General features: G+C 47.1%; 1 protein-coding gene across 1 annotated transcript in view; it reads left to right on the top strand.

Annotated features, from left to right (window-relative positions):
- LOC139756084 (TOG array regulator of axonemal microtubules protein 1) overlaps window positions 1-15,416 on the top strand; it is a 269,423-nt gene that overhangs the window by 88,541 nt on the left and 165,466 nt on the right. Inside the window, 2 exon segments of the mRNA XM_071675112.1 lie at window positions 9,594-10,125; window positions 10,128-10,177. Coding sequence (XP_071531213.1) covers window positions 9,594-10,125; window positions 10,128-10,177 — 582 coding nt within the window.

Raw genomic sequence — 15,416 nt, 5'->3', positions numbered from 1 at the left:
TCGTGGTGGTGGTGTTGTGGTCTGACCTTTTCATCCACCTCCTCTAACCACCAGGAGGACCCGACGTCGTCCCCCCCGTCGTCTTGAGTCGTGTGATCACCACACATCCGCCTTTGTGTCTTCCCAGGACGCTCGATGGGTCTCCTACCACTTCTCACAACCTACCTCCTTTACCCCCCACTTCCTTACGTTCGTTCACCCACCTCCTCCTCCTCAACAAGACGAGACCTCCACCTCCTCCTCCTCAACAAGACGAGACCTCCTCCTCAACAAGACGAGACCTCCTCCTCCTCAACAAGACGAGACCTCCTCCTCCTCCTCCTCCTCAACAAGACGAGACCTCCTCCTCCTCCTCCTCAACAAGACGAGACCTCCTCCTCCTCCTCCTCCTCTCGCGTCTCCAGCTACTCTGTCGTATCATCGTACCATGTGGATTTCCCTTTCTTCCTGTCCCCGTCTGTTCCGGCCAAGGCCTTTCAGGTCCCTCCTCCCTCCTGGGCTCCTCGCCCGGGGGTGGGAGGTGAGGTATGGTCCTCGCCCTGGAGGGGAAGGTGAGGTATGTGTCCTCCTTCCGCCAGGAGTCGATAATACTGTACCACCGCCGCTGGCAGTGAACCTGTCTCTCTCGTGACTTGTGACTCAACCTTAATACGCCAGAGATGTGTCACGCCCCATCACCTACATGGCTTGGTGTACTCTGGACTGGGGTGTTGTATAACCACAGGTTATCATCCTGGGTGTTGTGGACTGGGGTGTTGTTGTATAACCACAGGTTATCATCCTGGGTGTTGTGGACTGGGGTGTTGTATAACCACAGGTTATCATCCTGGGTGTTGTGGACTGGGGTGTTGTTGTATAACCACAGGTTATCATCCTGGGTGTTGTGGACTGGGGTGTTGTTGTATAACCACAGGTTATCATCCTGGGTGTTGTGGACTGGGGTGTTGTTGTATAACCACAGGTTATCATCCTGGGTGTTGTGGACTGGGGTGTTGTTGTATAACCACAGGTTATCATCCTGGGTGTTGTGGACTGGGGTGTTGTATAACCACAGGTTATCGTAAAGTTCCATCGTCAGGGCTGCCCAGAGAGAGAGAGAGAGAGAGAGAGAGAGAGAGAGAGAGAGAGAGAGAGAGAGAGAGAGAGAGAGAGAGAGAGAGAGGCACGATTTGGTCAGGTAAAAGGTCAAGTCGTCACAGCCGATCAAAGGTCGGACAGTCGTGGTATAGGGCATCATGGGGGTGGTGTGGGGCTGATACGCATGCAACACTGGTATGCATAGGTAATGCTGGCAGGGCTGTGTGTGTGTGTGTGTGTGTGTGTGTGTGTACCGAGTGGCTGTGACAGTAGGTGACGCCTTTGCTCGAACCCCCCCGGTCATCATCTCGAGCTACGGCCGTCGGTGTGATCACAGCGGGTACGGAACACAAGCGCCTCTCATTGATTTGTGTCCAAGTGACCTTTCTCCTTTCTTTTCTTCTTTCGAGTCAAAACAGACGAAGAAATGTCTCAGCGATGATTCCAGAATATGCTGGTGCATGGAGGTTGGCCACCATTACCTCAGGGCACGGGGTTTTTCAAGGGGTGGTTCCCGCGCGGACATCCCGAATTCGAAAGGTGTTCGCGAAATTCTGCGATGATGATAATACTAATCTCAAGGGGACCCAGTGCTTCACATACGGTACCCCGCATCCTCTGGCTTGTCCAGCCATCACCACCAACAATAGCTCGTGAATCTAGGGTACATCACTGAAGAAAATATTGAAAATACGTGGCTTTGAAGGGAATGAGAGTCTCAGAAAATATTACAAGTTGTTTATAGAGTTCCTACGCCGACAGGAGGGTCGAAACACCGCTTTCTTGCTCCTTGGGTGTGGACAAGGTGGGATGGTATGGTGACAATCGCTGCTAAGAAGAGGCGCCAGGTGTTCGCTAGCAGATCGGTTCACTTCAGGACATATATATACACATATATTTCGCTGATCTTTCTCCTAGGATGGTTAGCCCTATGATGACGCAGGACGGCGCGGCTTAGGTGAAGAACCTGATATGATCGTGCTTCCCTACACTCCACCCCAACCGCCCTTCCGCCACGAGAGCCGTGGCCAGTGGTGTCCCGGGGATCGAGTCTTAGTATAGTGCACACTGTAGGATGACGACCTGGTCCTCCCCCTGCTTCGAAAATACCAACGACCTTTCTCTGCCCACTCATGGGCCCAGCTGGGGAGGGAAGCTGTTCCTGGCTGATGTCAGTCTCTCTCTCTCTCTCTCTCTCTCTCTCTCTCTCTCTCTCTCTCTCTCTCTCTCTCTCTCTCTCTCTCTCTGCAACGCTACACGGGGTAGCAGTCACCTCAGATCCCCAGCAGATACGTATATCTTTCAACACCCAAGAAAGTCGTCTCCTCTCACGTGCCCTTTCCAACATCCGACCCAGACTGTGTTAACGCAATTCTCGAAGCTTTGAATAATCTAAGAACTTAATTAAAGGCTTGGGTAAGAAGTGAGGACCATCTTCGGACCAGTAACTTAAAGGCTTGGGGAAGGAGCGAAGACCATCTCTGGACTGGACTAAACTTCCTGCCACCATCCTCGAGAACTGTATATATATATATATATATATATATATATATATATATATATATATATATATATATATATATATATATATATATATATATATAACATTGTTATCCAGTGTTGTGGTGTTGGATGTACCCAACACACGTCTCTCTCTCTCTCTCTCTCTCTCTCTCTCTCTCTCTCTCTCTCTCTCTCTCTCTCTCTCTCTCTCTCTCTCAATCAGTCAGTAATTAAGCCTATCCCTTCCTCCCGTGACTGATAGGTTGCTCTTATATTCCAGGCGTCTTATGAATAATTTCCATGTTGAATTCTCCCGGAAGGAATTTCTCCTCTGTTGTGATTCCTGGCAAAACCTTTAAAAAGAAACACACACACACACACACACACACACACACTAATCTCCCAGTTTAAATCGCTGGGACATTGTCAGCCACATAGCGTAGTGGTGGGAGTCCGAAGGAATTTGAATTCTTAAGTCCAGCTAAAGGAAGGGGGTAGGATCACTCACTCAGACTCCGGGTAAAACACAGTGATAGGTATGGTTCCCCAGGCCTAAGTTTCCCCTGGTTCCGGAGTTTGAAGGAAAATTTACCGTCGTTGCTCCTTAAATTGATCCTTTACTCTTTTTTCCTTCCTTTACTAGTTACTAGCTGGGTACGCCCGGTCTCTCCTGCATAGTTTGGAACGGACCCAATTTTCTCGTCTTCACATTAAAATCCCAGTTGTCTTGTCTTATTTGTTCATGTATTCCTTTTTACTCACTGTATGTCAGGAGGATTTGGTATAAGACGCAGGAAAATAAATGCGTGTGTAAACAGAGATCGTACTCATATGTAAACAGAGATCCTGTTTACATGTTAGGGTTGGCCGTCGTGTGAGGGTTTCTGGTGTGATATGTACCCTGATGGATCAGGCAATCTACATATAATCTCTGTGGCGTGTGGGGGTTCCATGAGTAAGGAGTGGCAAAAGATCTGAGCTCTGATGTAGAGAACTGGACCATTGTAGACGCTAGGGCAGTACATACAGTACGTCTTCGTAGATGACGAAGTAGTTAAGAGACATTTAGATAGAAATTATGCCTTAAAGATCTGGTAAATTGTATCGCCTTCTATATATATATATATATATATATATATATATATATATATATATATATATATATATATATATATATATATATATTGTATGAGCTACAAATGATAATTTATTCATTTTAGTGTTTCCAAAGTAACGCAAGGGCGAGTCGGAAGGTGTAACGGCCGCGCGCACTGATGGTTTATTTACCCGCGGTATTGATACACATTCCTGGGAACTGGTCAATCCCGGATCCCAAACTAGTTCAGACCGGACCACTTGAATGACAGCCGCTAATTTCAGAGTTCGCCCCCCCCCACCTTTACCTCTTTTTTTTTTTCCATGTATCTGTGTTGATCGGATTCTTTTTCCTGATCCTTGAAAGCAATAGTGACAGATCAAGGACATGGGAAGAACGAGACGGAAGAATCAGAAAAAAAATATATATATTTTACGTGTACCACAAGACTCCATTGTGTACCTTCCGTACCCTTTGAGTATGACGGTTCGATCCTACATCACGACGGTACGATCTTGGGTACTACGGTACGACCAACCCTTCAGCACGACCCCTGGGTATGGATTATCCACAAAAAGTGTCGTACCGTCGTACCGGAGAGGTTAAGTCTGTCGTACACGTACCATGTTCTTACGTTCTTGACGCAATAACCAGTAAGAACACTGGCCTGTCCGGCTGGATACAGACACATCGCTCAATAGTTAGTTTTCGTTTTTCTTTTTTTAGAATGATTAGACACGGTCCTTACCTGTTACTATCCAGTATAGGACTGGTATTAGGGTCTTCAGTCGTTAATCAGCTTGTTAGATGTACCCCAGGAATCGTTGTCTCTGGTGTAAGAGAGTCCTGTTGCTCAGACGGTAACTCTATAATAACAAAGGTGTGAAATGTGAGTTAGGTCAGGTTGACCTGCTTTTGGCGGGATGCTGAAGCGTTCTTCAGTATCCATCTGTTAATGATTACGTGACCGTACATCATATAGTGGCTGAGAACTGAAGTTAATTAAGGTCGCGAGACTTTACGAAGCTCTGGATGCGAACGAGGATACGAAAACGCACCTACCGTGCGTGGTACGATATCTCTTCCCCCTACTTCCTGGTCTCAGACTACAAAAATGCTGTCTTACAGAACAATACTATTTCCCTATTATTGTCCTGTCATGACTGTGTCACACACCAGAGAGACAACAGGGTTATAGGAATAAGTTAATAGAGTCGTACTGTCGTTCTGAAGGGTCATTCTGTAGTATTTAAGGGTCGTGTCGTCCTCTGCTCTCATTAAGTCATCACTGTAAACACTAGCTGTGGGATGGCTGCCTGATGTACGATGAATGTCAAGGGGACGCGACCCTTCCCTCCACAGATCCCGTGCAGGTTGTATAATAAAACTCGTAATTACGCCGATCGCTTTGATGGTCCCAGCAAATAATGTTCTTGGCTACTAAACGGAGAAAAAAATGTGGCCATAAAGATATTCATATATATATATTCAAGAAGGAAAAGGAAAATAAGTGTCTTTATTTAGAAAATCGAGCAGTCAACCTTGGCCCAGATTTCTCTCTGGTTAATAATATTGGCGTGTATGGCAATCGTTGAACGTAATCGATTGCCGTAAACTTAGAAATAACTCAGGTATTATCTATCTTAGATTAGAAATAAATTGAACTTCACTTAGATTAGAAATAAGATAGATATGATTTATTTTAGAAGTATTTCTGACTTTTGAGTAAACATCTAGATGCCGTTTGACCTACAAATACACTATTTTTTTTTCTCTTTATCATCACACAACATTTGTGAGCCAACTTAGTTTAACAATTATAGAGAATGGGGTGCATGATATTTTAAGGCTACTCTATTTTTTTTTTCCACCTCCTGCTTGTAATTACGTACGCTCCAGGTACTGGAACACAATTTTCAGTCATTTTTTCTTCCTTTCTTTCTTTCCTTGTGGACGGCCGTGTATGTATATAATTGGCGTTGTGTGTGTGTGTGTGTGTGTGTGTGTGTGTGTGTGTGTGTGTCTTATCATAACAGGTGATATTCTTTACACTGTACTTCATTGGATGGGGGTCTCGTGTTAGGTTAGGTTAGGTTAGGTTAGGTTAGGTTAGGTTAGGTTAGGTTAGGTTGTGATCACCACTCGTGTGTCTCTCGACAGGGAAGGTCACAGTTTGACTGCACAGTGTCATGATGGGGTTGGGTGGTTCATAAGGAGGTGGTGTGGATTAGTTCCTCGAGCACGACGGTACACGACCCTTGAGCACGACGGTATACGATCCTTGAGCACGACGGTACACGACCTATGACCACAACGGTACACGACCCTTGAGTACGACGGTACACGACCCTTGAGCACGACGGTACACGACCCTTGAGTACGACGGTACATGACCCCTGAGTACGACGGTATACGATCCTTGAGTACGACGGTACACGACCCTTGAACACGACAGTACACGACCCTTATGCATGATCAACGGCCTGTGAAAATTCCCCTGACCCCCTCCTGTTTATGTGGAAGACCTTAGGCCAGCATGGCTAACGGGCCGTACCAAATCGTGCATAAAGGGTCGTTCCGGTCGTGCTCAAGGGTCGTACGGTAGTTAAATAAAAATGTCCATAATTCCTCTTTAAGTCCTTTTATTAGACCCCCCCCCCCCCCGTGATCACGTGACCAGCACGCGACCCAGAAAAGTAACTGGGTTATCATGACGCAATGGGACGTGTGGAATGTCCCACCCACTACCCCCCCATCCCAACCCTACCACACCCACCCACCACCCACCACCACACCCACCCACCACCACACCCACCCACCACACCCACCCACCACCACACCCACCCACCACCACACCCACCCACCACCACCACCCACCCACCCACCCACCCCACCCATCCACCACACCCACCCACCCACCACACCCATCCACCACACCCACCCACCACCACACCCACCACACCCATCCACCACACCCACCACACCCACCCACCACACTATTTTTGAACGGGCTTGTACGCCGTAGCGAAGCTGTGTACTCGTGTTCTGGGGTGTGGGTCCCCCAGGAGGGTGTCAAAAGGGCGTCAGGTGGGAGTATGGGGTAGTATTGCTGTCCCCCAGAGCGTCTTATGTCACCTGTCCTTCCCATGTACTGTCCTCCAGCAGATAACCTGGTCATAGACCATCAGGTCTTGTGTCACCTGTCCTTCCCATGTACTGTCCTCCAGCAGATAACCTGGTCATAGACCATCAGGTCTTGTGTTACCTGTCCTTCCCATGTACTGTCCTCCAGCAGATAACCTGGTCATAGACCATCAGGTCTTGTGTCACCTGTCCTTCCCATGTACTGTCCTCCAGCAGATAACCTGGTCATAGACCATCAGGTCTTGTGTCACCTGTCCTTCCCATGTACTGTCCTCCAGCAGACCATCTCGTCAGTAGTGTGGACACGCCTTTACCGGACATAGCAGATATCTGGCTATGATATCATATCAATTGGAAAGTTAGAAGAGTGATACCATAGCAGCTTGTGGGTCAAATTTCTCTTAAGAGGGGAGTTTAGCGAGTTGGCCATTTGGAGAAGTGTGGCAGATGAGTGTAAGTACAGCTCTTCTCCCTTTAGCGCTATAAATACACGTGATTACACCTCATTAATGGCCTCGTTGATTGACTTAACGACTAGGGTATAATCGCCTCATTTCTGACCACCATTATGCTGGCTCATGTCAAAAGGTCCGTACCCCGTATGTGTGTGTGTGTGTGTGTGTGTGTGTGTGTGTGTGTGTGTGTGTGTGTGAGGGACATTATTTATACCCGCTCAGAACCATGACTTCATCAGCTCAAGTTACGGGAGTCTGTTGGACCACGACGGATGGACCAGAATAAGGTCAAGTTATACGTCATATTGATAAGAACTACGACTTAACCTACATGGAATACATGACAAGAATCAGGTCAATGACAATACTTTGATTTTGAATTCTTTCTTAAGGGTCAGGGTAACTACAGAAAATGAATTGGATATATATATATATATATATATATATATATATATATATATATATATATATATATATATATATATATATATATATATATATATCCCTGGGAATAGGGGAGAAAGAATACTTCCCACGTATTCCCTGCGTGTCGTAGAAGGCGACTAAAAGGGGAGGGAGCGGGGGGCTGGAAATCCTCCCCTCTCGTTTTTTTTTTAATTTTCCAAAAGAAGGAACAGAGAATTGGGCCAGGTGAGGGTATTCCCTCAAAGGCCCAGTCCTCTGTTCTTAACGCTACCTCGCTAATGCGGGAAATGGCGAATAGTTTGAAAGAAAGAATATATATATATATATATATATATATATATATATATATATATATATATATATATATATATATATATATATATATATATATTTGTTTTATTTCTTCATGAACGAGAGTGGGGTCCGTTTTTAAGTAGCCACACGAATACCGTGCGATGACAGTATGTACCAGAACTGATAATTATTTTGATTATATACAGATGTTGGAAAATTTAATGGTCTCTCGTATATTGGAAGAGAAAAACAAACATTAGATGAGTTCACGTAAAGGCAAAAGAATAGAAAATTTTCTTTTATAATGATAAATCCCAGATTGAATCCACGGCGATATTGCTGTGAATAGAGATGATGAAGGCAAGATACGTGTCATTTAATTTCCTTTAGTCACCCATGATAGAGAGCGACGTCGTTTTCTGTGAGAGGTTTTCATCGGAATGATCCTGTGATGGTCGGGGACTTGTGTAAACTTAGACTCCGCTGATGTTATAAACATTTGGTTATGAAATAACTCGTTATTGTTTCACACACACACACACACACACACACACACACACACACACACACACACACACACACACACACACACACACACATATACACACACATACACACACACACACACACACACACACACACACACACACACACACACACACACGGCCATGAGTCAGCGCAGGCCAGCCTGGGTTCGAACCTTGAACACTTCTTATGATGATTATATAATCAACATTTCGTAGACGAAATCATGCGTTATTGATAATGGCCATCTCGGATGACACGAAAAAATATGCAGTGTGAGATAAAGAAGAAAAGAGAAATTTAGCACAGCTCCTTACGTGTTTGTGAACCTGACTCTTAAATGAAGAAAGGTTTTAGGAGGGAAAGACAAAAGGAAGAAGAGAATTCCACAGTTTCGCTGGGTGTAGAAAGGAGGGTATTGTAAACGGTCCATCCTCGTGTGGTTGGTCTCCACACGCAAACCAAGGGAAGCAGCAGGAGCCATTCGCGTGCCACGGGTCCAAATCTTAGTGGCAGGGACACACGCAGACGACTCACGAGACGCAGGGATCGAATGGATACCTGTGGTCCAGGGGGAGAGAGAGAGAGAGAGAGAGAGAGAGAGAGAGAGAGAGAGAGAGAGAGAGAGAGAGAGAGAGAGAGAGAGAGAGAGAGAAAACAGCGGCATCACGGCGGAAGGGGAGGCCTGGGTGAAGCGAAATGATAGCCTGAGGCTCAATGAGGTGGGAGGCATTCGATTCCCCATGAGTAAACGAGAGAGGCGGAGGGAAGATCCAACCCAGATATATAAGTGAGCAGTACTCTCTACTGGAGCGAATTTAAACGTTGCAGTCATGGCGTAACGCCCTTACACAACACGTCCCCCCGAATCTCGTGGCCTTTTTTGTTGTCCAAGTAATTTGGTCATTTACCGTGTATGGCGGACCAAGACCTGTGGACCCCCCGTGATGAGTGTGAATGATGAGAGTAACAGCCTTGCTGACGTGTGTGTGTGTGTGTGTGTGTGTGTGTGTGTGTGTGTGTGTGTGTGTGGTAGTGACTGTAACGCTGTTATCATCTGGTGTTATTTGCAGACGGACTGGAAGGCGCGGGCCGAGGGCTGTGAGCAGCTGCGGACCCTGGTCAAGTCCCTGGAGGACGCCGCGCCCTTGCTGCCCCACCTCCCGCGTTTCCTCTCCCTCCTCGACTCCCTGATCGACGACAACAACTTCAGGATATCCATGACGGTGCTGGACATCTTCCGACTCCTAATCGACCTGCTGAGGAGCCGCCTGCCGGCGCACCTGCGGCAGATGGTTCACTCGGTGGTCAGGCACGTCGGGGACTCCAAGGTCGTGGTGCGCATCGAGAACATGCGAGTCTTTCAAAAGCTGCTGCAGACGGCCACGCCCTCGGCCGTCATGCCCATCCTGTGCGAGAACCTGCACCACAGGTCGTCCCGCGTGAGGGAGGACTGCATCAACCTGGTCATCTACGCCCTCATGACCTTCCCCAGCTACGAGTTCGACCTGAACGACTTGGCGGAGCGGGTGAGCGGCAGCGTCGCCGACCCGAAGCGGCGGGTGCGCCAGGCGGCGCTCGAGTGCCTGGCGGCCGTGGCGCAGTTCTGGGGCCTGCCAAGCTGGGCTCGCTCATGGCCGCCGTCGATAAGGTGGAGGTGAGGACCACCATCATCATGGCCCCCTCCCTCCCTCTGTGGCCCGTTTAACGTAACGTTAAAGTGATATGTGAACCTCAATAGACCCAGGTGCTTATGATAGGGAACCCCCCCTCAATGGTCCGTTGGTGTTTGAAAGTGGTCTGTGTTCCTCTGTATACGTCGCGTGGTGGTCTTTTTAACACTACATTCAGACCGTCTTTTTTTTTTTTTTAGGAATGTTCATAGCTGCTGGGCATTAAAGATAGAAAAAGGGGTACGTGTTTTTTCCAGACGGAGCTCCCCCCGATTTGGTGTTGGCCTCTGGGTTAAATGTACCGATTTAACTCTCCTTAATGAGGGCTGGCTTAGTGACCCCACACGTACAGATGCCTCACTACTCAGTATGTATTCGATTGCCCAGATTTCCAGGTTCAGTTTCTTCTATATATAGTAGCCAGGAACAGAGATACTTCATCCACACATACATAGAGCTAGATTGTCCATTAAATGATGCAGTTACTGTATAAGTATAGTTTGGTCTGCCTTTTTTGTGATGCATAAAACTGTGGAATGTTACGGAGAAATTGAGATTCAAAGGAAGGAAGGAAGGAAGGAAGGAAGGAAGGAAGGGAGGAAGGAAGGAAGGAAGGAAGGAAGGAAGGAAGGAAGGAAGGAAGGAAAGAAGGAAGAAAGGAAGGAAGGAAGGAAGGAAATCATTTTATTTACACCTTCTTTTGGGGATGAGGAGAACTTACCATTCAAATGGTAGACTGGATGAATAGTTCAGTGTTGTGTGGCTGCAGGAGGGGTGAGTTGTGGGTAGCAATCCCTTATGCCGTCCCTGCTTGTTGTAAAAGGACCGTAGAGTCGATATTGTAGTTATGAGGGCATTTGAGGTCGACCTTTCGTATTGAGAAGGCATTTTGTGATGGCCTTGCATGGTGGGAGGGAGCCATGTGTAACCTGGAGGACTTGAGTCTTGAAGGGTCGTCGCATTATGACGGGTAACGAGTCAGGTTGGCTGGAGGGTAGTCGCTGGTGTCTTTGGTGGCCGACATAACACTTTCGTCACACGGTCGTCGTGGAAGCTGTTGTGCTGGCCATCATTCATGGGTCTTTGGACGGACGGAGAGGTCCTTGTTAACGGTCGTAACTGGCTTTCGTAACGGTCCTAACGGTCTATCTTAACGGGAGTCACGGTCTCGTAACAGTCGTAACGGTCTTTCTTAACGGTCTCCAAACAGTAGTAACGGTCTTCCTTAACGGTCTCCAAACAGTCATAACTGTCTTCCCTAACAGTCGTAACGGTCTTCTAACAGTCGTAACGGCCTTCCTTAACGGTAGTAACGGTCTCCAAACAGACGGTCTCCAAACAGTCGTAAACGGTCTTCCTTAACGGTCGTAACGGTGTCCTAACAGTCGTAAACGGTCTTCCTTAACGGTCTCCAAACGGTCGTCACGGTCTCCTAACAGTAGTCACGGTCTCCAAACAGTCGTAACGGTCTTCCGTAACGGTCTCCAAACAGTCGTAACGGCCTTCATTAACGGTCGTAACGGTCTCCTAACAGTCGTAAACGGTCTTCCTTAACGGTCTCCAAACAGTCGTAACGGTCTTCCTTAACGGTCGTAACGGTGTCCTAACAGTCGTAACGGTCTTCCTTAACGGTCTCCAAACAGTCGTAACGGTCTTCCTTAACGGTCGTAACGGTGTCCTAACAGTCGTAAACGGTCTTCCTTAACGGTCTCCAAACGTTCGTCACGGTCTCCTAACAGTCGTCACGGTCTCCAAACAGTCGTAACAGTCTTCCTTAACGGTCACCAAACAGTCGTAACAGTCTTCCGTAACGGTCTCCAAACAGTCGTAACAGTCTTCCGTAACGGTCTCCAAACAGTCGTAACGGTCTCCTAACAGTCGTCACGGTCTCCGAACAGTCGTAAGCGGTTTTTCCTTTATCGGTCGTCACGGACTTGATATTTTCTTACATTTTTCTTGGTTGTCTGTGGAGATGGGTAAGTGGTTACCGTGGGTGTGTCAACAGGTCAGTGATGTAGGATGCCTCGACCCACAGGTGGCGCAGTGGGTCGTGTGGCCTCCCCGCTCATCCTCAGGTGGCCACCACTGACCCAGGAGACACGCTGGTGTCATGGTTTTGTGTGTGTGTGTGTGTGTGTGTGTGTGTGTGGAGAGGGATAACGTCCGGGTCCAGATGGCTGAGGAGGGAAACCATGATGCTAATCATTTAAAGCAATGTTTGTGATGTAGAAAACATTTTTTTTATATCATTCGAGTGGACTAAGTTGGTCATTGGGGTAGGAATGAATTTGATGGTATCTGTGGGATTGTATGTAGAGGTTGTATTGGTTATAAGACCGTTGTTGTACGGGTTGTAGAGGTTGTATAGGTTATAAGACCGGTGTTGTCTTTAGGTTGTAGGTGGCAGGTTGGAAAAGACTGGCATTGACGCCTTGATAACATAACACCCAGACGTGGAGGAGGAACTGCTGCTGTCTATTTTCGAATCGTGGTCTTCAAGGATCTAATTTTTTTCTTCTCCTATATTGACGGTAAACCTTGATGGGTCTCGTTTCAAAGACTTTTTCTTTTCTTCTTTTTTTTTTTTTGCAGTCTCGTTTGTACACGCCATCCCTCTGGCTTTGATGTTATAGAAGACCAAATGAGATTTTTTTCGGGGGGAAAATGGATCGTTCGAATGGAGTGAGATGATAACAGACGAGTCGATCCTTTACGGCAAAGGATCAATAAGCGAAGTGAATAAGTGTATAGAGCAATGGAATCCGCTTCCTTCACCGACAGAGGGCTGGCTGGCGCGGTGGGAGGACATTCTTCCAATCGGATCGAAACCCGATTTGCACAGAGGGAGAGAGATAGAGAGAGAGAGAGAGAGAGAGAGAGAGAGAGAGAGAGAGAGAGAGAGAGAGAGAGAGAGAGAGAGAGAGAGAGAGAGCAACGACCTATGCATCATACCCCCAGGGTCGTACTCTTGTGTTCCAGGGTCGTGCCGTCTTCCCGATGGACGACGGGTCTTTTCGTTCGTGCTGGAAGGTTCGTACCGCCACCCTTCAGTGGTCGTGCACATTCGTGGTCAGTATGTATGCTTCGTGCAGTAGGATCGTGCCTTTGTGCTGATGGATCGCACCGTCGTACCGTCGTGCGCAAGGATCGCACGGCTTTGTTGAAAGATCGTACCTTCGCTGTCAAGGGTCGTTCGTTTATCTTTGGTGGTCGCTCCTTCGTGATCAAGGATCAGACTTTTCAAGGGTCGTACAGTCGAGCTGAGGGATCGTACCGTCGTGCTGAGGGATCCGTACCGTCGTGCTGAGGGATCGTACCGTCGTACTGAGAGATCTTACCGTCGCACTGAGGGATCGTACCGTCATGCTAAGGGATCGTACCGTCGTGCTGAGAGATCTTACCGTCGCACTGAGGGATCGTACCGTCGTACTGAGAGATCTTACCGTCGCACTGAGGGATCGTACCGTCATGCTAAGGGATCGTACCGTCGTACTGAGAGATCTTACCGTCGCACTGAGGGATCGTACCGTCGTACTGAGAGATCTTACCGTCGCACTGAGGGATCGTACCGTCATGCTAAGGGATCGTACCGTCGTGCTGAGAGATCGTACCGTCGTACTGAGGGACCCTACCGTCGTGCTGAGGGATCGTACCGTCATCTCTTAAGAAACTGGGTGCCCTGTTTAGACGTTGAAATTTCTTTTCTTCTGAACAGTCTCTCCGTTTATACAAAGGATTGATCCGTCCTTGTATGGAGTACTGCTCTCACATCTGGGGTGGTTCTAGCTCTGCATCCTCACCGGAGAGAGTTGAGTTGAAAGCGGTCCGACATATGAACTCTCCCAAGCTGACTTCCCAAATTGACCATCCATGCCCTACGCCGCAATGTTGGTTCACTTTCCCTCTTCTATAGGTATCACTTTGGTTTTTTCACCCGAGAGCTGGCTGCTTGAGTACCCCTCCACCACTAGCTAGACCACGCAATACTCGGCAAGCTGCTGCGTCACATGATTACTATGTGACCATCGGTAACTCAAGGGTGGGCCGTTTTGATATCTGCTTCTTTCCCTACATGTCAAACTTCTGGAACTCTTTCCCTTCTCGTGTCTTTCCCAATAACTGTGACCTGACATATTTCAAAAAACAAGGTTTTCACTTCTTCCAAAATTTGCAAATACTTTCCCTTGTCTTTTCTTTTTTCCCTTTCATAATTCTCTCTCTTATTACAAGTAAGGCCCGGCCTTGATGTGGACTTCTGTTCGTGACTGGAGCCTCCAACATGAAATTAATTTTCTCCCACGTCCTTGATCACTCACTGATGCTTTCATGTATTCAAGAATACTTCTCATGTATTCCCTGCGTGTCGTAGAAGGCGACTAAAATTTTGGGATGGGAGCTGGGGGGCTGGAAATCCTCCCCTCCAGGTCTTACTTTTTCCAAAAGAAGGAACAGAGAAGGGGGCCAAGTGAGGATTTTCCCTCAAAGGCTCAGTCCTCTGTTCTTAACTCTAACGCGGTAAATGGCGAATATATATATATATATATATATATATATATATATATATATATATATATATATATATATATATATATATATATATATATATAAGCAACTGTCTCAAAGTAGCAGCAGTGTAAGTGAAATAGTCGTCTCAACTAGTTTCGGAGCTCCGACTCACCAGTTACAAATCCCTTAAATAATGAAGAGGAAGAATACATTTAAAGGTGATTAACCAGCTTAAGTATGTAAAACATCTGTAGCATTTTTTTGTCACATTTCACCAAACAGGAAATATTTTCACTACATTCCTCTGCTGCGTTCTTTGTGAGGAATGTGTATCAATACCGCGGGTAAATAAACCATCAGTGCGCGCTGCCGCCTTCCCTCACGGTGCGTTAGCTTCTACGTTACGCCTTTTTGACATTACTGTTAAGTCGTGTAGAAGTCATATATAAACCTGATTTACAGTTGTGAGGCGACACGAACATTTAACAAGCTATTTAAGACGACATATCTTCTCGGATCCTCGATATCAATACGTTCCTGCGCAGTAGAGGGAAAAAACAATTGCACCTCCCTCGGCATCCACGTGCGAGCCCGCATGCGCATCCATCCACGCCTTGGTTAAGTTTTACATTCTAAGTTCAGTTCTCAGCCACTGTAGGACTTACCGTCATGGAACTTCATACACAGATGGATGTTGACCACCGCTTCAGCATCCCG

This window comes from Panulirus ornatus, chromosome 20, assembly GCF_036320965.1.
Source record: "Panulirus ornatus isolate Po-2019 chromosome 20, ASM3632096v1, whole genome shotgun sequence".
Classification (NCBI taxonomy): Eukaryota; Metazoa; Arthropoda; class Malacostraca; order Decapoda; family Palinuridae; genus Panulirus; species Panulirus ornatus.
The sequence above is the reverse complement of the archived record's forward strand: the minus strand, read 5'-3'. Positions and strand labels throughout refer to the sequence as shown.